General features: G+C 35.0%; 1 protein-coding gene across 1 annotated transcript in view; it reads left to right on the top strand.

Moving 5' to 3' along the window:
• Window positions 1–25,832, top strand: part of ABCA13 (ATP binding cassette subfamily A member 13) — a 161,931-nt gene that overhangs the window by 14,386 nt on the left and 121,713 nt on the right. The window contains exons 8-23 of the mRNA XM_042839232.1: window positions 271–404; window positions 2,548–2,712; window positions 3,829–4,028; window positions 5,321–5,448; window positions 5,885–5,979; window positions 6,233–6,409; window positions 6,783–6,976; window positions 8,078–8,217; window positions 9,758–9,878; window positions 11,129–15,772; window positions 17,339–17,638; window positions 18,364–18,502; window positions 19,874–20,046; window positions 21,002–21,078; window positions 21,346–21,467; window positions 24,059–24,253. Of these exons, the coding sequence (XP_042695166.1) occupies window positions 271–404; window positions 2,548–2,712; window positions 3,829–4,028; window positions 5,321–5,448; window positions 5,885–5,979; window positions 6,233–6,409; window positions 6,783–6,976; window positions 8,078–8,217; window positions 9,758–9,878; window positions 11,129–15,772; window positions 17,339–17,638; window positions 18,364–18,502; window positions 19,874–20,046; window positions 21,002–21,078; window positions 21,346–21,467; window positions 24,059–24,253 (7,004 nt within the window). The remainder of the gene's footprint in view (window positions 1–270; window positions 405–2,547; window positions 2,713–3,828; window positions 4,029–5,320; window positions 5,449–5,884; window positions 5,980–6,232; window positions 6,410–6,782; window positions 6,977–8,077; window positions 8,218–9,757; window positions 9,879–11,128; window positions 15,773–17,338; window positions 17,639–18,363; window positions 18,503–19,873; window positions 20,047–21,001; window positions 21,079–21,345; window positions 21,468–24,058; window positions 24,254–25,832) is intronic.

Raw genomic sequence — 25,832 nt, 5'->3', positions numbered from 1 at the left:
GCTCTCAGTCACTGTGCAGGGTCATCTCTTCATGATGCTATCAAGAGCTGGTGGATATCATCAGATTAGCTGACCTTGCCATGCTTCTAATACAATTTGGGACTTTAATTATTGAAATTTGTGTTAAATTGCTTGTGTTTGTTCTTTGTTTTTGTTTTTCTTTCCCCAGAAGCTGGAAACATCACCTGTGAACCTCATGAAGCTTGATTTATCAAAAAACAGCATGAACAATGAGTAGGAATTATGTTAACAGAAGTTTATCTTTTTCAGGTTTTCAGTATAATCTTTCTCTAGAGGATGTTTTGTGGAATCCACATGTTGTCAGAGAAGAACTTGAATTCAGGTTTGGTTTTGATGATCTTCATGTTCAGAAACTTCTAAGTTATACAACACAATTAACAAAGGTAAATAACTTGAAAAATTGAATGTTTTTCTTTCCTCTGTTTTTATTTCCTGGTAACAATTCCTGAAGGCATTTTTCATGCCTTGCAGAAACTATAATGGTGTATTTGAAAAACAGGCAGAAGCATAACTTCTACCAGAAGTAAAGAACTTGGTTGAATGTTACCAGCCGAGTTTTAAATTTGAATCTCATTTTAAGCTTCATTCAGCAAGTATTTGAACCATTATATGTGGTTAGCTAACAGCATGACTAATTACTTGAAGACACCTATGACTAAGGGATTGCTTTTCATATGAAGAATCAAATTATTGAATCGAAAGATTTTAATAATGATGTTAAATTGTCCCTCTGCATTGTGTTGCCTTATAGAAGTTGCCTTATAAAGTGATGACTTTATTTCTGATGCAATCAAGATAACAATCCCTTTTATTGACAAATCACTTGTTCTGAAATAAATCTGTAGGTTGTAAGAAATAAAACTGTATGAAGAACCATTGAAGTTTTTACTGAAATTACAGAGGAAGTAGTTGATACTGTGAAGGTGTGAAGAAGCTACAAGACTAAAAACACTATCTTAATTCCCTTTAAAATAAATATGTCTAGCATCAGCTAGAATTTCTATACACAAATGTTCTGATGGAATCTAGTCGTACATATTAATGAGTTTATGCTTTTCTGGACTTGCCACTGAGTATGGTGACATCCTAGGCTTATTATCTAATCCTGCAGAGAATTTTGTGTCTTACTCTGTTAACTTTTAAAATAAATTCTAAATTTGAAGTTGCCTGGATTCATTTGACAGCCAGTATTTTTCATCTTTGTTGAGTAAAGAATGCCTGTGTATATCATGGCTGCCGATGTACCTTTTCTTCTCAGCTGAGCAGTCTTGATATGAATATACTTGACTGATGAGGTGTCTCAGTGGTGTGTCAAATTTTGAAGGAAAAATTTCATCTCAGGGAGGGCTTTTCTGTTTCTCCTGGATCAACATGATCTCCTGTGTTGTTCTTGTTTGATCTGCAGAACACTTGAAACATCTGTTAAATTTCTACAGAAGTCCAGCTTTGAATAGAGCATGCTAGTAATTGTCAGAAATCTCTTTGCTCTTTACCAGGGGTGGTCTGAAGTTGTTTTTGCTAGCAGCTCATTATAAAAACTGTTGATTTACATGAATGGGTGAGTTATATTAATGAATAAACAAAAATAAACAAAGCTCCCTTTGAATGGCCTTTTAGTGACATCACTGATGGCCACTGTGGTCAACTCAACCAAATATTTGGCAGCAGCCTGCTATCCATGGTAGGCTGTGTAATCCCAGGTCGCTCATTCATTAACGCTTTATAGATTAAGCCAATATCTTCATATTGTGTGCTTGTGTTAGGGCTCTGAAGACCCTCAAAAGGCATGAAGAAAGGTACAGAAGCCTGGACAATGTCTGATCCAAGCACTTCAGTTCTGTATCTAATGTCCAAGGTGGTTTGAGGTCAATACAGCTGCAAAACTTTCAGTACATCTTCTAGTCACAGTTGAAAGAGGTTAGGCTGGAAAGTACCTCAGAAAGACACTATTAGGAAGGTTTAAGATGTACTAAATTATTTTAGAAAGCATTCATAAAATTTATATGATATAGAAAAATGAATCTTTCAGCACCGAATTTAGAAGTCAGGCTGTCGGGAGACGGGTCAGTCCCCTTGATCACATTGCTGAAATCTGCCAACTTCAATTTAAAAATTGTCTGCTGCATATAATCATTGAGATGGTGTACATCAGTGTACTGAATGTTTTACACGTTAGTAACTTTTATATTTGTGAAGTTGCTCCTATGTGATCATTCCAGTGCAAAATTATAGTGTAGGTATGCTATGTAATTGTCAAGTTATTTCACAGACAACACAGGTGTTGAAGTTGCAACACTGGTTAGATACAGGATGAAAATTCCTTGTAACAATTCTTTTGCCTGATGCACAGGAACAGTAAAGGGGCCATGGTTATTTTTCGCAGAGCTCTCCATTTGGGGTACCCAGGAACACTAAGCTGAATTAAATGAGCTTTGATGTTCCTTTTCATTAGGTAAGTAAATTGATAGGAAAGGTAACACTTGGTAGCTCTCTGACATACTCATACTTTTCTTGTCTCCCTGCCAGATTCCCACAGAAGAAACAGTGGAGCAGTTTGTGTGCTCTGCTCTGTCCAGTGTACCAGGATATGAAGCAAACAAAGAGAATAATGAAGAAAGCTGTATTTCCACATCTCAAGAGGCTAAACTGTATCTCATCCATGCTGTCAGCAAGCTCAGACTCTATGCACAGGTAGACTTCAGGAATTTATTAATTTTTGCATGTAGGTTGTCAACAGTGACTCTATTAAAGGATCTGAGTTGGATATTAAATATTGTTGCTATGAACTTTTTTCATTTTACTAATAACTTAAAGTAATAATTCTTATAAGTAACTGTTACAGTAGAAGTATAATCTATTACTATGTGTTAATTTAATCAGATTTCCTCACTAACTCAAACGCAGGATTGAGATTGAATAGGGAGCATAGTGAAACATATGCTGCAGTGGAGTTCTGACAGAAAGAAAACCAATTTACTGTCTCACCTGAGCCTATATTTGAGCAAAACTGGAAGTAGAATATAGTATTAATTTTTAATTCTCCTCCACTATCTCAGGCAATACTGACTTTAGTGTGTTGAGGTGCAAATAAGGGTAAATCTCCAGGATAGCATCTTCAAATTCTGCTCTGGCAAAACAGCGGGGCATGCAGTCTCTGTAGGGACAGATGCTCCTTAAGGAAAACACTACTGTTCTTTCATTTTAAAACATTTTTTAAAATGTTATCTGTTGCTCTCTTGCAATTTTTGCAATATTATCTACAGGAAACTTGTAGTACTAGAATTTCTTTAAAAATATAGCCTTCATTTTCTCCCTTGATAAAAGTTGTACTGGTCAAAATCAACTCTTAATGTGGTTGCCAAGACTAATGACTATTTTAGCCATATGGTAATAATTTCAGACATGGCTTATAGCTGTTTGCAAGGTGATGTTGCTATTATAAGGAAGTACTGTCAGCTGTTGGCCTCTGGAAATTCCCTTGGTGAGCTGATTGTATTTTACAGCAAAATTCTATTATAACCATTGGACACTTAGGAAGGATAACAGTGCAGAACATGAGAGCAGTCTAAGGGCTTTGCTAGGACTTGATGGACCTTCTTCTAGGCTACACAATGGGAGCATGGAAGTTTCTTTTTCATTTGTTTGCGTAATGGACACCCAAAATGATGGGGCTTTTCCCCCTTTACTGAAGAAACAAAGGCACACAGCAAAAACCCAACAAAAAGCATGCGAAGTCTGTGTATTATCTAAATAAGTAAGCTTTGATTTTCTAACAGTGTGTGTTCTGGTTTGCCTTCAATCTGTTAGGTATCTGAGCAATGGTTCAGTAGCAGCCACTCTCAGAATCTTCTTTCAGAACTTGAAAGAATCACGGCTGATTTAATGTCTCAGCTGCTAGAAGACAAAGAGGCCAGGAAAATTGTCTCGGAAATAAGTACCCTGATCCAGCAATGGAATAAGAAATCACAAGCATATTTTTCAGAAGAACATACTGCACCTCATGATCTGTAAGTTATAGTTACCTTTCTGCAATTTGAGTTACAAAGTTCAGATTAAATTTCATATTTATTTTCGCATTGCATTTAATCTCTTTCTGACTTCTGGCTATTTCATGATTTTATTTCTCATTCCATAATTCAAAACCTCATATGCAGTCAGATAATTGCTTTAATGCATATGTGTTCTGAAAAAGAAATTTGATCTGTGATTCAGAGTATTCCTACAGAGTATTCCTAAGGTTTAGTAGAAGACCGGAGTATGTTATCCGAACTCATAGAAACAAACAGCATGATGAATTAAAGTCTGAATGCTTTGCTTTGTTTTACAGAGTCTAATTCCCACAAATAATTGCTGTGACTCAGTTATGTTTCTCATGCAAGTCTGCCACAGGATTGATCTACTCACACATAACAAGTCCAGTGCATCAGAATTGTATTGGATTTTTGTTGTAGGGATTGTACTTGTGTTAGTTTTCAAAGGAGATCTTGAACAGAAGCCTACTATGGAGAAGAGAATTTTTATACTACATGTTTGAGGATAAATCTGAAAGATATAAAGAGCTTCTGTACAGTACACCCACAAGTAGAAGGCGATCACACAACCTTTGGTTCTGTGGATTTATTGCTGGTTTAATTCACTTACAAATTGGGCATAGTCCTTTTTCCATTTTCGAAAATATCTAAGCAGAAGAATACAACAGCATCTTTCCTTAGCATGCAAATAAATGTGAAATTTAAGCACAGGATTTTATAACCAAGCAGTCTCTAATGGAATAGCAACTAGTGCCTCTTTTTCTTTAATTTCTTTAATTTCAGTAAGTGACTTGATGGAAAATGGACTTTTTTTGTGGAAAACTTTTCCATGTTTGCTGGAAAGAAGGAAAGGAGATGATTGTGTGTAAATCTTTTCTTGCATTAAAATTTTCATTCTTTAGGGAAATTAGTCTGAGAAAAGAAGACTTGTTCATTAAAACTAGCTGCACTCCTCACTTGGGAGAATGATCAGTGACTGCTGCAAGTTAGAAGAGTTCTTTGATATTTTGCTCCTTTCTTAGTGTTCCAAGGCTTTTATAAAATCCACGATCTAGTGTTCAGAGAGAATTGCAGTTAAATTGTCCAATAGTTAGCAGAAGTTTTGACATTTAGTTTGTTTTTATACAAGGAAACCGCTATACTGCTGCTTTATAAGAAGATACAGATGATAGAGAGTCTACACAATAATAAATAACAATTTTCCAGCGACTTTTACCTTTTTACTTATGGCGCACAACAGTTTTGTACTCCACTTCTTTTGTTTGCAGAATCCTATATCTGAAGAAGATGCAGGCTGTGCTGCAAGCTCTGCCTCAGTGGTCTGCTGTGAAAAGATTACGTCTGGTAGATAGAGCTCTGAGGAACGTAGTATTACAGTATTTAAACTTCACTGACGGTAAAGTTGCATGGTGATTACTCCTTACTTGCACTGTCCAAAGGCAGTTATTGCAGGGACCACAGTTTCCTCTCATGAAAATAATGAAATCTTGCTGAAGTTGGTGGAATGACTCTAATATAACTGTGAAAGAGGATAAGGTCATGGTGTAATAGTACTGGTCTTCCTGCTGTGTCTTGAACCTTTTCCAGTAAGGGGATGCAGGAGGAGAGAACAGTCTTTGATCCTCAGAAGAGCAGATTGTGTCTATGTTTTTTGCTTTGTGCAAAATGATTGAATGCTTTGGGCTGAGACATAATCTTAATCAGGTTGGAACTTTTGTCTCTCCAACTGCTCTGTTTTTCAAACCATGTCATGCATAGTTTACTTTCCTACCCCTGAATCATTCTGTAGGTTACGTATTTTTTGTATGTGGTGATGGGGAACTGTCTTACAGAAGCTTTACATAGCCTGGAGAAAATGATTCCCTTTACCCAAAGAAATGAATCTGTTCATCTGGACATCAAAAAGCTTTTTGTGGAGCTAAAACAGGTATGCTGTCATTTGACGTCTATATATTAGCTCTGATAAGGTTGCACAGGGTTATTTTGGGAGTGTATAGTACTTGCTGAATAGAGTGTCTAAATTCTCATTCTTCAGCATTTTAGTCTAACTTTACTTTGTACTTCTTTTGGTCTTTTAAATTTTAGATTCAAGTGTGAGAAGTTAAAATGGAGTGTTAATTATTCTGTTACTTTATCCTCTAATGCATTTTTAAAGTGGCAGTGTATTCACTACATTTTAGATGTTGATGAGCAACTCTTCCTACGTCTGTGCTGATGTGCTTACAATGTTTGGGAAGGCCCTCAGACATCCACAGATTTCTGATACCGCTGATAATTTAGCCATATATATGTGCACTGGCAATGACTCGGAGGTGGCTTTCAAGCAAAGTAACCAGCTCCAGTCACTAAGGAAAGCTGTAAGTATTTCTGAATTCTTGTTTAGATTCTGCTTGCAGTGCCTTATTTATATTGGGATTACAAAATGTCATAAATTAATTAGGGTTATATCTTGCTGCTTAGTGTTTGCTGATAATGATGAGTGAGTGTAACTGATTACTTGAACTGATTAGAATGTGCCTGGGGGAAAAGTACTTGTGGTCCTGTAGGGTGAATGTGATGTTTTAGATAAGTTAGGTAGCTGTGATTTCCAGAAAAAGAAGACTTGAAGCCCTGCACATTAAATGTATTTTATGTTGGATTTCAAGAACACTGTTGCAAAAATCAGGACTAAACTCTCAGGGGAGTTTGCCTTTTCCTGGTTTCACACTATTGCTCTGTTTACCATGAAAGGTCCTGCTCCTGCAGAAAGTAACTCAGGGACAACAGAACGTGCCAGATTCAATAGTGGATGATTTTTTGGGATGGCAAGAAATAGAAGAAGAGTTGGCTGAAAATTATGCTTATTACTGTGAAACTGATCCATTGCTGAGTGCAGAGGAGGATGTCCATTTCAGCTCTTGTGAGGAACAGCTTCTCTTCTCATTGTATGTATCTCTCAGATGTATATAAAGGTACTGATGCCATCAAGGAATAAGGTATTATAATGAGTTAATGAATAGATAATAGGGTTAAGACTCTGTTTATTATAAATGAATCTCTATATTAATTAATTGCTTCAAAATAAAACAGGATGTTATTATTATTGCTTAGCTATGCGAAGCATGAACATCATGCCATTAATGTGGAGTTATGTTTACTGTGGTAAGATGTCCAGGATCACAGATTTAGTTGTCTTCTCACAAATTTGCCTGGACTACTGACACACGTGAGAAATTTAATGGAGGAATTTACTACAAAAGCAGTGATACCCTGCTTTGGCAGGGGCGTTGGACTTGATGAACTCTGGAGGTCCCTTCAACCCCTATGATTCTGTGGTTCTGTGTGATTCTGTGATTCAAGGATCTATCAGAAATTCCAAGACTGAATTGGCAGCAAAGATTAAATCACCAATATTAATAATATCTTAGACCGTAGAAAATTTATATTACTTTTTGTCCCTTTTGCTGTTAGATGGTGGTTGATTGCCTCCTGTGTTTGAAATTGCCAGCATTACTAGTAGTTTTACATTTTATTTTATGAGCATCGAAACTACTAAAAGAGCTAGGAGGCTTCTGGGAGCAGAAGTTTGTATTTAAGTAACACCGAGCAAGTAAAGCATTGCTATTCTTATGTGGGGTTCTGTTTGCTGATTAATGCAAAGGCATACCCAGGACAAGAAGCAGCATTTCTTGATATTGTTTTCAATTTCAAAATGCTACTTTTGAATGAGTGAACCTTGTTGATGTCTCAAAAAAGGCATTTTAGAATTTCTGTCTGCTCAAAAACCTTTGTGTAGTGATAAAGTTGTGCTTAGAGTGGCGTTATAACTATGCTGCTTCAGTAAAGAAATGGGAAAAGGAATGTGGCGTGGACATTGGAATATTTGCTTCAATTATTTTCTGAAGTCAATAGCACTGCCCATGTGCATTAAATAGTAATAAATTTAGATAAAGGTTTGCAGAGAAACTCCATATATTCACAAGCTAATTTTCTTTGTAACTTAATCACTGGATTAACCATACCAACCCAGTTCTGTGTCATTTCAGAATTAATATTACCCTTGAAGAATTTTTTTTTACTTTTGAAAAAAACCCATACTGGAAGTATTTAACAACTTTTGTCCAATGGACATGCGAAGTAGCTCAGCTCACAGATGAGGAAGCAGGCACCACAGGAGATCAGTTAGGTAAGTAAAGAGTTACTGCACAGGATTTATTCTGGTTGTTCAATTTTAGGGGACAGTTATCCTCAGAAAGGGACAAGTTGATAATTTTAACACTTCTAAGCCTCTTTATGTTTCTGTTTTCATTAATTTCACCAAATGACCGAACTGTAAGCAAAGAAAACATGTAATATACTGTGGCTGATTTGGGAAAATATCTGTAATTTTTAGTGCTGGATGGAAATTCTTTGGATCATCATTTCTGTTGAGAAAATTCAAACTGGTTGAACCAGGTTGGAGTCTCATTTTCTTGCAGTGGTATTCTTTCAGGAAGACTTGTCAAGTCCAGCATGTAAATGGAAGACTCAATGAGCTGGCCACTATGTAGTGATATTCCTGGACTGGTTTCAAATTAGTCAGTGACTTTGTATTTGATTTCCTTCATCCCATCCTGTGTTTTTTCACATGTCCTGAGCCATCTGCCATTAACTTGCTTGAAATATAGTAGTTTTTTTCTTATTTGGTCAAAAGTAAAATTTTTTGGAAAAACTCTCATGTGTCACCTGAGGAATGGGAGAGATTTTTTGCAATTTTAGATTTATTGCTGGTAAAATATTTGTATTATTCCATTCAGTGCTTTGTGGTGGAAATGGGCTTGGGAGCATGGCACAATATAGCTGATCCATAGGGGTTAAAAAAATTACCTTCTTCAACATCACCATTCATTTCCTTTGAGTATTCTCTCCAGTGTTTACATTCTTCCACTGCTTACATTTCCATCATTTCCATCTTCTGAAGGACTTGGCTTTTTTTTTTTTTTAATGACAATTATAAAGATCTATGAAGAGCATGTTTATTCCAAACATTTTCCTTTTTCTGCCCTCTGTCCTTTTGCTCATAAAGCTAATCAGAAATGTGTTTAATACTTCATCAGTAAGTGGGCTGCTAAGAAATGAAATGCAAAAAAAAAAAAAAAAAAAAGCAGTTTTCTTTAATCAAAGAACTGTATTAGTGAAATAAACTGTTAAAATATGAATTGAATTGATTGCACAATTTTAAAAATCAATTACGGTTCAGGTATTTTGGATTTCTAGGTATTAATAACTGAATTTCACAAGACTACTTCTTTTTGTACTGTAATATAATTCCAAGGAGAAAAAAATAGTAAAGTACATTTCAGTTTCTGAGTGCACTACTAAGTGCACTTTTTACGTAACAAAATTAATTTATTTTTTTCTAGTCTTTCTGAAGTTCATATATTGTCTGTATTTCCTTTTTTTCTTTAATGGATTGACTGATACAGATGTGTCTTCTGTAGAGCTGATATTTATTGATAATGTATTTCATTTGTTTGAATAGAATTAGAATTAAGATGAAATCCTTTACTAAAAATTGCATATTTCATTCTTTTAACATCTACTTCAATGATTATCCACAGAGAGGGAAATACAAGTCCTGCTACATCTGATAGAAGTTTTTAAGACTGTTTCAGTGTGAGATGATCAAGTTGTTCATAAAGTTTCCCTGATCTGTCTTTTGGTATTGAAATTTTTATTTTTTGCAGGTGGATCTGAAGCATCTCTATGTTCTAGTCAGAAACTTGGTTTGGAGACTATCTTAAGTCATTATTTATTAGCATTTCTGCATGATTTATCAGATTATTCCTCATTTATTTCCTGGGCACGGTAAGGTTGAACTAATCAATGCAATTTCTTTATCTGTGGAACTCATTACCTCATCTCTACTTTGGATGCTTGTAGTTCTTTAACGCAGTTACTGTGCCATTTTCTTCCAAATAGCTGGTGCTGTTCAGTGTTACTGGGAAGCAGTGTAAGTAAAGTGTTGTTACAAAGCCTGCTTATCACAGTTACGTTATGCTTCTGATGAACAGTACAACAGAAGACATTTAATCACCACTCTGTTTAAACAAGAAAAAACACATATTTCATGGAACAGCCTTAAACTAGTTCCTTAAACTAGTTGTGGCTGCTATTTAATGCTATTAACTGTTTACTGTGCTTTGCAGATGATCACGTTGATAAGAGCGCTTTCTAACTAAGTTACGTTTCTGAACTCTGACTTTATTTTTCATTCTGCAGCTATTTAGCTCTCTGCTATTTCAATCCCCTGTGTAGCCTGTAAAATGGAAAAACAAAACAAAACAAAAAAACAACCCACCATCATTGAAGTTAAAGATGAAGAATTGAAAGTTTAAACGTGACATATGTTGTCTTCGGTGTACTTTGGAATGTTGCCTGTACTGTTTCAACAGGCCATGTCATGCTTTTCACTGAAACTTGATAGGAATTTTAATTTAAAATGGGCTCTAGAAACAAGTAACTGATGATTTGAGTTTTCCAAATCTTAAATGATTATGATATTTAGAGTACAAGCTAAATGTTTGTAAGACGAAATATCTGAAATACTGTTTCTAGAGCATGCACTGTTTTTTTTTCTGCAATAGTACTAACAAAATGGAAACAAAATCCTTCACAAACATTTTAAATGCTATGTGTGGCCTTCTGCTTTTTAAGTACTTAAAGAACATAATTAAGGAGAAACTATCTTCAACCTCAGAATGTATGAGGTACTTAAAACAAAAGGTGTTTGACTCTTTGTGGCTTACACAGTTAATTATAAGTGCTGCTAAATGCACTCTTTTGTAACCTAGATACCTATATTCAGGTTTTAATTTAAATGTCTGTGACTTTCCAGGTTTTTCTGACATGTTTTTGAAAACCGAAGTGATCATCAGTTAAGCTATTTAAAGTCTTGTAGTAATTACTTATGGACTGCTGTTTGAATAATAATTGATCTTTCTTCGACTTAAGTAAATACAACTATATTCTAAAATTATAAAATATATATATTTATTTGACTCCTGCCTGCCTGCCAGGTAACTAATGAGAAAAAACAATTGTGCTTAATATTTCAGGAATTTGACATCTATAAAAGAGTTTTTGAAGTCAGAAGAAAATATATGGATTTCAAGTGAAAAAGAAATGGATGACATTTTACATCTTGCAGAAATTGTAGAAGAAATTGTAGTGTTTAACTTCTCAGTTCTTTCAGGCATCCGACCTCTAATGGAAACTACCTTGAGTGAAGTGATTACGTGGATGAAAGGGGAGGAATCCACAAGAAATGTTTCACTTGCAGTTTCTGAGCTCTATAATGAAATACAAAAAAATTTTCAGGCTCATCTGAGATTTTGGATGAAGGAGAAGACGGATTTTTTCTGGGAAATGTTGAAAATTGTGTCTCATGAACTTGATTCCAGGGTTTCTCACATAGGTCAAGTGGAAGTTGAGGAGACACTGGAGTCTTTATCTAGTTTTATATCTCCTGTTACAGAAAATAAAAACAGTCTTAATAGAAGCATTCAATTGCTCAAAAATATCCTAGCAGATTGGCAAGATTTAAATAGTCCTACTCTGAACCATCTAAAATACTTAAGAGAAAACTTTCTAAGGGATCTCTATGAGATTGTATCGTTGGCTGACAGTCATGTCAATGCATCTTTCAGCATAGGTCATGGAGTGAGTAATACCTCCTTTTCATTACTGTCAAATGCAATGTTTATATATAAAGTACAAGAGTTAGGCAAAATTGTTCCCAATTTCTTTAAAGACATTCAAAAATCAAACAGTAGTAGTGCGGACTCACTTCTTCAGATACTTTTCTCTTTGTATCAGAACACTGATCTGCTCTTAAACGCTGAGAGCAATAACACTTTGATGTTTCTTTATAACACCTCAAAAGAAATTTCATCCTTTCAAACATGGAATGATTTCCGAGATACGGACCGAATTTCTGATTTTCTATCTGAAACTTTTGATCTTCTCTGGAACTTTACCAATAAGTCACTCTGTGAAAAATTACTGGCCTTTTACAATTACACAGAATTTCAGGCCTGGTCTTTTATACAGGAAGGCAAAAAAGAGTTGCAAGTTGTCTATAATATTCTGAGCAGCCTTAAAACCTTATTTTTAGATGAAGACCTTGAAGCAGCTGCCTTTTGTTATTTGGAACAGTTTTTTGACATCTCCCCAGAATGCATTGTAAGAAATGGGTGCGTTTACTTTTATCCATCAAACATCACTTCTGTACATGATTCAGCAGAGGTTTACAATCTCCTGTTTCCATTGGACAGTGTCTTGTATAATATAACAAAACTGGAAGATAAGGTAAGTTTATCTTCTGCTTTGCATTGTACTTTTACATGGCTTCAAATATGGACAGAGATTTTTGAAGAAACATCCAGAATCTTAAAATTGAATTCAACCTTTTTTGTCTATCTAAGAAATGATTTGAGAAACCTCTCTGAAAGCATTTTAAATACAACTCATAATGAACTGTGCAATAAAACAACTATGGCTATTGTTGAATCTATATCAGCAATTAATCTGTTGAAAATGATAGTTGAAGGTGGTGATTCAAGTGACTGGAAAGATTTTGAAACTTACCTTTCTGTATTTGAAAATGTTTTTGAAAATGCAATTGATGATGCAAGTTCGCTTAAAGGTAACAGTTCAGATGATGTTTTAGAAATGATTGAAGTTGTGATAACTGAATTGCAGCAATCCATACTAAAGGTTGTTAATAGAGACTTTTTGAATTCTTGGCTTAATACATTCATCTCAGGAGGATCTGAGGGAGAAAGGAGCTCCAGTGAGTTTTCCATTGGGAATTCACTTTCTACTATTCTCAAACTCTCCCAAAAAGAACTTGGATTTGTTCTTGCTGAGATAAAGGACACTGCTGCTTTCTTAACATATGCACCTCTAGATAAATATTTGGTTTGTGCTAGTGTTTTACAGAATATTACAAAATTCATTTCTGACAGTACTCTGAAAAACATAAACTACTCACAATTGAATTTTTCATCCTATATTCATTCCCTGCTCAAATCTTACAGTGTAATAGAAGGAGTAGAGAATTGTAATGGGTGGATCCATGGACTTCATTATCTCAGTGAAAAATACAAGTCACCTTCTCACCTTGAAAATGCAAAACATACTTTATTTCTACTGAAATCTCTGGGAAACACTGAGACAAATGCTAAGCTAAAAAACATTGTGGACTTCCTTAATTCAATTTTCAATTTTATGATCCCTGAGTGCTCTGTAACTGGTTATGATGTGATTTGTGTAAACATATATTTCAATATTATAGGAAGAGCTTTGGAAGTTGTTCTCCCTGAATTTAATGTACAAAATGACACTGATGTGCTTGAATATATTTTTACATTCTTAAATAATTCTGGAGGACTAATACAAGAGGCTGTGAATAATTTAGTGGGTCACTCACAAAATACATCAGATGATACTGGTTTCAATCACTCAGTCCATGGATCTAACAGCACTTTAGGGACCTTCCTTAATCCCTTCCACAGTGTTTGGCTTTCCTCAATAGAACTTTTGTCAGAAATTCAGCATCTTCTTGAAAACAAAACTTCTGAAATGCAAGAAAGCAGCTCCTCTTTCTTTGATGAGAAAAGTATCAGTTTGTTGATGGAGATATTTCAAATTGTGCTTAGTAAACTCAATAAATTCAATTCAAGCTTGCCTCATGAATTGCAGGGTGAATACAATACACTTCTTGAGAGACTGACAGAAAAAGCAGCTCTGAATGGTAAACTGGTAGGTCTCAAAATTTTCAAGTCTTCAAGCCTTACTAGTTTTCCAATAAGAAATGGTAGAGACTTTCTAGAGCACATGATAACCTTGGTGCAAAATCTGAAGAACATGGATATTGAGTTCTTGATAGGTCAATTCAAACAAGTCCAGATGGGCTTGGACAATTTCTTTAAAAATATCAAACCTCTGCATAGGGGGAGTTCTGAGTTAGAGATGTTAATAGACTGGTGGGATGCATTTGAGAACAGTTCATGTAATTGGAACCTGACTGGTTTATGGCACATCACGCAACTTTTTCAAGAGGATCTCTCTGATGTAGAAGAGATGTTCCATCTTCTCCTTGATGTCATCAGTGTTATGGAAAGTCTAGCTCATGGGAACATAACAGAAGTACTAGCTGATGTGTATACTTTTGCACTGACTCAAGAAGCAAAAATGTCAATGTTTACAAAGGAAGAAATCTCTAATCAAGTAGAAAGTCTACTCACGTTATTAGAGACACTGACAGATGTGCCTGATGAACCCGCAGAGGCCTCAATTTGTTTTTCTGCAGAATTCTGCTGGATTCTCAGAATGGTAACACCTCGGAGTGATCCCACTTCCAAACTTTGTGACTTTATGCAAAGTAATTTTCCTCTGAATCACAATGCAGTCTTACACAAAGAAGTGAAACTTGTTTCTCTGAATGACAGCTTCTTGTGCACTATGGAAGATTTTCAGACTGACATTACTCATAATCTCACTTGCTTTATTCATCAGATTAAAGAATGGAACTCTATTCTTTTGAAGTTTTCTGAGCTCCATCATATAAACGGTTCACTTCTTAAAGAACTGCTAGCTTTTTGGAATGAGCTATACCGCTATGCTGTGCCTCTGCAGGCAAATAATACAAACTCAACTGTCAACTGTTCCACCACGTCAAAGAGAAAAGTGGCTTTAGAAATCATAGAAACTCTGAGTAGTATGCCGGCAGCAGAAATAGAGATGTCTGAATATGTTCTTGAACAGCTGAATGATGTTTATGGTGGCTTAAGCTGGAGCAGGCACTCAAGCATATCACTTATAGAGACTGTTTTACCTTATGTCAAGAACGTGACAACTGAAGTTTCTGGACTTTTGGATACAGAAGCTGTCCATTCTTTTCTTTCTGTAGTTCAGCCTTTCATGACTTTGTCATCTGTTGAAAACCAGGCTTACTCGATACTCATGGTATTATCATCTTTAAATGGAAACAATATATCTGATAACATCGAGAACATCTGGTTTCCTGTAGTTAAAAGTATAGATTTGTTGTTGAATTTCAGTGTGAGACAATCGCTTGCAGTAATAGACCAAGAGTTTCAGCTATTAAGGTTAGCCACTGGACGGTCCTCTTCAGTGACTTTTGATGTGTTAATACAGCAGTTTAATACATCGTGTGTAGAGGCTGCGTTAAGAAAACTTGAAGACATACAAGAGATTATGAACAGCTTTCTGTGTGAGTGTAATAATCAAAATTATTCTAAAGTGATGCAACCTCTAGTCCTTCTTATGGCTAAAGAAAAGTCGTCAGATCTACTGCTGGTTGTTAAAGATATTATTGACTTTCTGGAACTATTCCAAAATAAATCTAAAGAAGATTACACCGATATGTTGTTTATTGATGATCACCTTAGCAGAGAGATATTGAATACTTCTTACATTGTTAATTCAGTTTTTCGAAACTTTCTCTTTCATATGATTGATGACCTTGCTGTTACAAAAGAAGCTCTGCATGCAAACAGTACTGAGCTTAAGATAGTTGACTTCATTGATTCATTTTTTGATAATGCGCAATACGAAAATGTTTCTACTCTGTCACAAAGCAGAACTCTGGAGATCATGCAAGAAGTGTTGCAAATTACATTTGCATATTTCACAGAACATAACAGGAATAACGTAGCTTTAGGAAAGTATTTGAGGTAAGCAATTTCTATGTACTACTGTAAACGTGTGCCAAAACCCAGCAGTGACAAAAGGACTCTTCGTATGCAGCTTGCTCAGTTTTTTATTACTATAGTATTTCATATTTGTGCCTTTGTATAAAGTAATATTGTGTTTCATGTTATGTTGTGTACAGTAGATGTATAAAATTATATCACATGGTTCAAGTTCTTGATGTGCTTAGTGATCTGTATTGATGATCAAGGTGATTTCTTTGGAATTACAGGATCAACTATTTCAAGAAATTAGTTGCTTTAAAAACTTTTCAGCTCTGAAAACCAAACCACAGTTTTATTCAAGCTTTTTACAACTGACAGACTGTTCATTTTCTTGTGACTAGGCCTCAGGGGTTGAATGAACAAGTGCTTTGAAATCATACACAAAGTAATTCAGATTCCTGCACTAACTCTTCAAGCAATTTTGCACAGTAGAAAACAAAAAACAGATTACAGCGCATGTATTCATTTTCTTCAGTGATGAGAAAATTCAGGAAGCAATTAGTTCTTGATGTGAGGGGAAAAAACAAAAGGGTTTCTACTGGTGTTTTGAGAGATCCTTCTTTTGAAAACTGTGACTAGGATTGAATAAAAATAACTTAAATTGATGATGTCTTATGCAAACAGTACGTCCCTTAGAGGGTATGAGTACAGTACATATACTTACATGTATAATATATATACACGAAAATGTATTTGAATATTAATTTTTTCAGTCAATATATAAATATATATAAATATAGTTGATGCATATAGTTTTATACATGTATACACAATCATCTGTACGCATTACGGTTAATACATATTAAGGTGTTCAGTTTGAGAAATGTAATTTCTGAAGGAAACAGCCCATGATCACTTTTGTTAGGTTCCTCAAATATAATTTAGGCTAGCAGCAGAGGATTTCTCCTTTGGGGAAATATTTACTAACAACTTATTTAATAGAAGTGCTGCTAGACCAGAGTTGCTGCATTTAAGTAATGCTCAGTGAATCTCGTGAGAAGGTTGCTTCAGACAGTTCTAGGTGGTCTTACTGATGGGACCGGTGGTCCTACTCATGTAGCATAACAGAGAAACAGTGTAATGAAGTTGTTGTGTGACTCTAATATGTTATTTAGAAATTGGAGATTCATTTTTATGCAAATATGGTATTAGCCCAATCCACTGAAAAATGAAAATCAATGCTAGAAATGTGGTTTATTTTTCCAAAATGCTGATTTTCAGAGGTGTTGTGTGTTCTGCTCTTTGCTCTCATTCAGGAGGTACTGTGAGCAATGTGTTTCTGAAAAATAGCTTAAAAACAGTTATGATTTTACTAAAATACTTGATGATATTTTATCTTGATGAAAAACTGTTTTTTAATTCCATGGAAACATGTTCTGACTCTGAAACAGTTCAGACAAATATTGGATTAATGGCTAGTCATATAACTGTTAGTATTAAAATCCTATCATGGTTCATTAATGATTGTAGTTGTATGTAGTCACTGGAAATTTGTTATGGTACATTCATTATGAAAATAACACTTTCTCATTAATCTTTCCACAGAGCATCTAAAATATGTGAAATTCTTCAGAAACATTTACAACCTGCTAGTGTTCTACTATTGCATAAGTTGCAGTTTGCCATTTTGAATATTCTTAAAATCTTCTCAGGTTGGTTACCATGGTTGTGGCTGTTTGGATCACTGTGTGCTCTAGTTGTATTGTTAAGACTTTACTCTGAGAGAATTTATAAAAATGAATTAATTTGGGCAATGCAGAGCAGTGCAAGTATACTAATGCAGGGAAATGAAACCAGCAAAGGCACAGGAAAACAGTTTGATCTCATAGAGAGATGGTTTCTGGAGTGGCCATAATGATTAAAAGTCTGAGTGAAAGCAGTTGGTCTTACAGCTCCTCTCCTATCTTTTTTAGGCACATATTCTTTCCCTGCTTCCTGGGCTTGCTCTAACTTACCAGGACCTCTTCCTTCTTCCCTTGATTCAACTCACAGAACAAGTGGAAGTCTGTATAGGCATTTGGGTTTTGTCCCATATTTTTTTGCTGGATTTTTTTCTGTTAGATTAGTGAAGTGAATAAAATTATGGAGTTTTTTAATGATCAAACGTTGGAGCCAGGAAGCATTCTAATAGAAATGAAAAACTGAGCAAATGTATGAAGGAAGTTTTACCTCCTGCTTCTGAGTAGATTGTGGGTAGACTATAACAGCGCTAAAGCAGTGGATTGGCTAGCTACAGCTCAATAACTTGAACAAATTATTCTGTATGAATGCCTTTGACTTACTTTTTCATGTTGGCATTAAATTTGAACGCATTGAGAAAGGCCTTGCATTGACATAAGGGTATAATTTCTTATTATGTAATGGTGAATAGCAGTGGGAACTTAATCTAACAAGCCCTTCTTGGACTCTAATGGAAAATAAAGTTGGTCAGAAATATTTCTTAACGCCTTAAACACATCAGACTTTTGTGTTTATTTGCTTTTAGAAAAAAATCCACCTTTTTCTGTTCCTTTTTGTTTGGTTAATTTTTCATTTGTGGACCAATATGTACGCATTTTTAAATGATTAAGCTTTGGACTCTATCTTACAGAAGAACCAGTTGTCACTGGCAACCTTTTCTGTGTTGTTATGAAGTGTAAAGATGGCATGATGCGTCACTTAATAATCTCTATAATTGAAGGAATCACTCTGGTTCAAGACCATTATCAGGTTTGAACAGTTTTCACACCTATAGGTGTTGTTTGAAGAATATATTATACTTGGGAGACTAATGTCAGACGATTTTTTCTCCTGCTTTTAAAATGATCTGTCCCCACAGGGCTATATGAAACTAATGTTTGTATGGGTGTAGTTCTAATGCATGTTATAGTGATACACAGAAGGAATTCCTCAAATTAATGAGCTTTAAACGCTGTAAATATAACTTGAATTACAGTAACTAGAATAACTGAATTGCCATTCAGTACCAAACAGCAGACCATTTTAGTTTTTCTAAGTTTTATGATAGTGCTAATCTCAGGAATAAGAGTACATTTATACTTTAAAACTTTTACAGGAACAGCTGGAAAATCAAGCTAAATATAAAGCTGTTCAATTTAAAAATGGCAATTGTGGTTACCAGATGGGGATCCATATTTTTATTTTTTTAACAGTGCATGAAATTACCTGCAGTCTGGGTTGGGAGGCAGTAGCATCTGGCATTTAGTTTGATTCATCCAGAGCTTTGGTTATCACACATAGATGTGTGCACATCTGTGCACACATGTACAAAATACTCACTTTATGCTTTTAGTGCAGAATTTACCTCCTCTTTTCATGAAATAGTTCTTCTAGTCTGTATTCTGTCTACCTGGAGAACTTGCTGACATGAATGGAAATTCATTGTTTTAAGGTAAACAGGCAGAAGAGGCAGCACTCATATCTTATGTATCATACCTGTGCGACCTGCTGTAGGGAACCTGCTTTGGTGGGGGGGTTGGACTCGATGATCTCTGGAGGTCCCTTCCAAACCCTACAATTCTGTGACTCTATGATTCTGTGATTCTTAAAGTAGGCATTTGCTGAAGAAATGTATTTCTCTAGTCTCCATTGTACTGTGACAAACTTCTGCAAAAATAAAATAGCAAGATCAGAAATGTGAATATTCAGGAGCAAAAAGAAGTGAAAATTAACAACAGTGCATGATGCAAGAAAGCTCTTGTATATAGGTATCCAGAATTTTCAGTTTGCTGATGGAAAATAAGAAAATGGTTAGCCTAAAATAAAAGCAATTTTATTGAAATGAAATTTTTAGTAAAAATATTGAAATTTCTGTTATGGGATGAGCCCCCTTGATATTAGGCGAATTCACAACAATTTTTCACTACACGAAACTCAAATCTTTCAGAACTCTTGGGTTCTGGAAAATCTTTGCCCAGTTTCAAATGGTGTGAGTAAATTAGTAGTACTTGAGTAAATTAGTAGTACTTTATTCATATTGTCATATTGAAAATATGCATTATTAGATTGCTAAGACTACCCATATCAAGCAATAACATGACCTTATGAATTTGCTAACAAAATGATTACTGTGTTTTGCAGAGTATTGAAAGAATGTGGAAGATTTTCAACAAGGGAGACTGTGAGAGCATGGCATATGTAAACCTAAAACTTTCTGATAATCTAGAGAGCTTCCTGAGAGCCTTACAGAATACTACTGATGGCAGCTGTGACTGTCAACTAATGTTGGAGAACATCCAGAGACGCTTGCAAAAGTAAAGCCTCTTACATCTCAGTACCCCAAATGGTTCTTGTTAGTGATGTTATTTTGTGCACGTGTTCTATATTTTGTAGTTAGAGGATAAATACTTTTAATCAGTCTCTTTTTTTGTTGTTTGTGTAACTGAAAATTGAGCAAATACAATGCAGATATTATTTAAGTTGCTATTTAGCAAAATTCTGGTTACTTCATACTTTTGCTGAGCACTTATATCTAATCTTTTGGTTCGTGAGTGCTCGTAAACTGTCAGGATTGAGGTCCAAATAATTTCACATAGTTGCTTAATTACTTGAGGAAAAATAATAGATTTTAAGTAATTTAATAAAACAACTACTACATATTTCAAATTGATTGTATTTGAAATTAATTGTAGGTTAGAAGTGGCTGCTCTTGTAATTGTTGCTATTGTGGTTTGATTATTTTTATAATAGGATTAAAAGCTCTGTATGAATTATTGAAATAACATGGAGGAATGTGGGCCCTGGGGTTTTTCTTATAGACTGTAGATGAATACCCAGTGTTTTAATAGCAAATAATTTCGGAAGTGTGAACGCTCTGAATTCTCTGCTTAGAATTAGAATTAATTAATCTGTAATGAGAATGCTTTGCATCTCTAGGATTTAAAACTCTGTGCTCAGTAAAAAGTATGGAAGTGGGATGTTACTAGACCTGTGCTTCTCCGTAAGCCATTTTTTGTAGAGCACTGCAAGCATAGACATCTTCCCATCATGACATTCTGATTCAGGGAAGGAATTTGATAGTCTCTGCATTACATAAAGGCAACATGCAGAGGTTTGTGGAGGTGCTTTCTGCATGTGCAGCGTGCACACAGAGCATAATGTGTCTGACCTTTTTCTTCAGGACTATTTCATTTTTCATGATACTTCATATACATACTGAAGTCAATGATTTAATTCTGGTAAAGTGTGAATCTATGGTTATCATTACAGGCTGATTGAAAATTGGGAGATACAGTTGTCAGAAGATCCTGTGGTAGCTTTTCTCAGCAATTTTAATCTTTTAAATGGTGAGTTATGGTTTTCTTCAACACTTCGAATCGCTACTTTCTTTTTTTTTTTTTTTTTTTTTTTTGCAAGACAGTGTTGTAGTTTGCAGACTATTGAGGGATGTTCCTCATGGAGAGTGACCTGTAAATTTGAAATAGAAGTAACTTATGCAATATGAAGTTTTAATGCCCTTTATGCCCTCTCATAAAAAATCTAGAGAAGAGGCTGCAGTTTCTGGGAAACTTAATTAAGCAGGTTGGATAGCTCTTATTTTTATTTTCTTGCAGATATGAAAGTCAAAGATTATGTGCAGAATATTACTGAATTGAGGCTGGACATTCTTTCTTCTGTCAACATCTCTGAAGAAACTATCAGTAGCATTTTGGAAGCTAATATCTCTTTTTCAAAGGTAAAAGATGAAAAAGAAGTGTTAACACAATAACCCAGAGCCAACTGAAACAAAAGATGAATTATATGTGAAATCTTCTGTTTTCATTTGTAACTTCTATGTGAAAGTTCATGAGATTTGGGACTTGAAAATGATAATGTGAAATATTAAGACAACAATTTTTATAGTGGCACCAGTCTTGCCTAAATTGGGCTGCTTCATTACTCTCAGCACTGTTTCACTTTGTGCTGACACTGAATTTGAGTTTTGCTATTCTGTTGGTTTTTGTCTTCCCTCATTTGAATCTTGTAACGAGCAGTCAGATTTGTTTTGTATTCTTTGGTGTGCTCCTCTTTGTTCTTATCTTTTTGTGTGAATTTTGCTTCACTTTTATTTATCTTCTTTACTTGTCCGTTATATATTGTCTGAAGAGTGGATTGAAGAAGTTCTCTGAGGGAAGGCCTGTGTGTATACTACATTTGCTGCTGTCTCCTGTGATCCCTGTGATCATACAGTAGAAATAATAACTGCTGACTAACTGAAAGTTTTCTTTCCTTTCTTTCCTGTTAATGCCTGTGTGACTGAAATGATTTGGCATAAACTGATGAGGTCAATCAACCAGCCACTGGATGTCACTGATGTTCTACTTGCAGAAGTGATTGCAAGTTTTGTTTGTGAAAAGTGTGGCTATTAAAAAGGCAGTTCATACAGTTGTGACTACTTACAGATGATTTGTTCTTCTACTCCTTTGGTGTTATGGCTGCCTTTATTGTTAGCTTGTTATTTTGATACCATAAATGGTAATGAGAGAAGTCATCTGGAAGTGATTCAGTTAAATGGGATTCTGTGCACCTTGATCTTTCGGAATAATGTTAAATGACTGAATTCTCTAACAATTTCCTATCTTCATTTTTTTTTTTTTTTTTTTCCTGGCAAAGTACTACGTAGAGTTAAGATTTATGTACACATCTCACATTTGTGTATTTATACAGAATTCTTTTTATATGTATATGCACTTAAATCTTCCCCCTGTTCAGTTGGAGCACTACGAACTGTGTCTCTTAGTGATTACATACAAGTAATTTTTTAAGCTATAACTATTTTAAGCATAGATTATATTGCCACTGTCAGAAAAAACTAATGACACTCACAGGCACGTGCAGCCCTGTGTGTCTGTGACTGTATAGCGCTACTGTGCTTGCTTCTGGGATGGTAAGAGTAAGCCTGTAAGCTGCTCATGCTTGCTGCACTTAGCTTTCTATCTCAGTGTTATGCACTAGGCATTCTTATAGCAATGGGATTGTGTTTTAAAACTATGCAAAACCTTTAATCTCAAGATTATAAGCATTTATTTACTGAACATAAGGAGTTTGGCATAGCTCTGGTACTCACAAGGCTGCAAAATGAGTTCTGAAGGACTTGGTCCAGTAGATAAAGTACTGAATGGATAAGAACTGGAGTGAAACTGTAATGTTCCTGTGGGAGTAAGGATATGAATTTCAAATTGCATAACAGAGTCAGATTTCCATCAAAACAAGAAATCCAAATCAATACCTTTTTATGCTACAGGCAGAATTATATTTACACTCATGTTCTGGTCTCTGTACACGCACAAACAAAAATTGTAAATTTAAAAGTGTAGGAAATGATTTGGCATCATGATTCTATGATGACAAAATTATGGAAAAAATAAATTTTCAAAATTTATTTTGAAAATTCAAAAGGTTGCAGATTAAAATGTTCACAGGAAATAAAGAATTAAATTGCATATTGGCCAACTGTGGGTTCTAGTTAGATTTTCTTATGAATCATTGGGTGATTCCATCACTGGGTGCTGCTATCAGCAGCATTAAATGGAAGAAGTGCAAGTGGATGCTGTCCCAGGGAGTACTGCAATGGAGCCCTGAGTTCTGTACTGTGGCTCTAAACTGTCATTTTCCTGGACTTGCTGCCATTTGCTTTCTTTCAGACATTTCACAAGAAAGAGAAGCTAAGAACTGCTTATATATCTGGGCTGAAAGCATTTGCCTTTCTGTGACATTTTTATTAGAAGAAAAGAAAATCATTATTTCAGCAAATTTTATTGTAGTCTTACCATAGATCTGCTTAGGTTTTTGTCCCTTCTTCTGTTAAACAGTAACACCTCAAAGGAGTTTTGGACTAAGAAATGTGAGCTGGCTCAGAGTGATCATTGTGTCACGTAGGCATCCCTGAGTGTTAAATATGTGATCTGAAAAAAGTCCATACTGTTTGATTTTACAATGATTCACATATTTGTGTTTTGATATTCAGGTGTTTCTGCTACGAAGAGGTGTATCTGCCAGAACATATATAGACAGTGTTCTAAATATGCCCACTTTAAGGTATCAGTGACCATGTAATTGACCTGTTCACAAATAAAAATGAATGTTTATTAGAAACACACTTCATCTATTTATAAGAATATAAAATGGAAGCATACCAATCTGATAGAGAACTGGATAGTTCATTCTTTCAGTTTTGTTGAGAACTGCAAATTGCTATGCTACTTGAAAAATTCTCATTTTATTTACTACAGAGGAAGGTCAAGCATTCCAGGAAGACAAACTTTTAATATGCATACATTGTGATAGGTTTTTTACAGTGCCTTTGTGATAGCCTTCACTCAAAGATGTGATGAAGAAGTACTTAGCCTCCTGCTCAAGCTATCTGAAAAGAGCAAAACCTCCCTGGCAGTGGAAGAATTGTGTTCTTTACCAGCACTGGATCTGTACACCACATTTGTACTGATTATACAGAATTTGAACTTACGCCATATAATTTACACGGTAAGATCATTCAGTTCCTATGCTTTTCATTTGAAGGTGGCTTAAAGCATGAAGGGAGATAAATAGTACAATTAACAAATATAGTATTTTGTTGCTTCAAATATCCTTTTCTGTGGAAGCTAGCACTAGCCATGTGGTCCTTTTTGTCCTCATTTAGCTCAGCAAAGCAAACATAGTTGAAGAACGAGGTTGGTAGATCTTATTGTATTCCATACTTGCTTCCTCAGGAAAATTATCAGTGAGGAGTTAATTATGAAAGCAACAGAGAAAACACAGGAGGTCAGAGATTGAGTTGTATTAATCTTTTGCAAAGTTTGCAGTTCATATGATTAGCCACTTGTTAATTTTTGTGAAACACTGATTTGACATCGCTGGAATGAAAAACAGCATAGGAATCCTCATTCTGTGCATTACAAACTTATTTCCTAAGACAAAATTATATCACCCTGGAACATATTTTTTTTTGTAGTAATCCTGCTGGAAAGTCAGGTGGTTTCTTCAGGAATGATGTAAATATGTTTTTCCAGCTCAGAGGATGACTCTCTGTAAGGGCAAACCAGCCATATTTCATGTGATCTAAGTCAGATAACTTTTGACTGGTTCAGAACATTTCTGTGGTTATTAACAACAATTAGCACAACCGAATGATGACAATTCAGCTTTGTCTGTTGGCATCCGCTCTGTTTAATCTAACTGAAAACACTACAGTAATTTAACCTGGTAGAAAAGTTTTAGAGAACTTATGATCATAACAGAAGACAGTGTTTGTATACTCCTGGAAAATAATGGGAATAATACAGTGCCAAAATTAAAATGATGGGGATGCAGAAGTCTGCAGCAAATTTGTGCTGTGTTGAGATTTGTAGATTATCTGGAATTGAATGTGGGTTTTCAGAGGGATGTTTCCACTTATTAGAGAAAAGTTATTGGATGGAATTAGTGATAGTTATTTATTTCAGATCTTTTGGGTCACTGTAAATAAAATACTATTAAGTACAAATAGTGGAAAGTTACAGCATAGTCTGGAAGAATAATTTGACAATCACAGATCCTGTATTTATTTTATGTGCTGCATTCAAAGCTATAAAAAAAAAAAAAAAAAAAATAAACAAACAAACAAAAAACACAACAGAAAATAATGCTTCCAAGAATAAAATTCTGCTTTCTGGAGTGAATGCCAACCTACAGTGGCAAAAAGGAGGAAAAAACAGTACTATCTTCTACTGAACTCTAATGAAGCATAATGAGTTCCTAGTTTAGAAGAAATTTTTTTTTTTCAGCTCATCCTAAATTATTGTGGAGGTTTTGCTAACTTTTTAATCAAATACAGGTTTATTACATGGTATTTTTTTTTTAATATATGAGTGTAGGTGAAATCTGAAAGGAATATTAGGAGTAGATGTTATTATAGTAGAAAGTGTCTTATTCAAAGACAGGTGGATACAATAAAGATAGAAGAAGCAGATGGGAGTATATAATGAGATTATGTTGTTTTTTATTATCACGCATAGGGACATAATCAGTTTGCATTACCATAATGTAAAAATGGCCTATAAAAATAAAGGAGAGAAAGCAAACT

This window comes from Centrocercus urophasianus, unplaced genomic scaffold (genome assembly GCF_019232065.1).
Source record: "Centrocercus urophasianus isolate 14NV4802_14NV808 unplaced genomic scaffold, USGS_Curo_1.0 seq_11, whole genome shotgun sequence".
Lineage (NCBI taxonomy): Eukaryota > Metazoa > Chordata > Aves > Galliformes > Phasianidae > Centrocercus > Centrocercus urophasianus.
The sequence above is the reverse complement of the archived record's forward strand: the minus strand, read 5'-3'. Positions and strand labels throughout refer to the sequence as shown.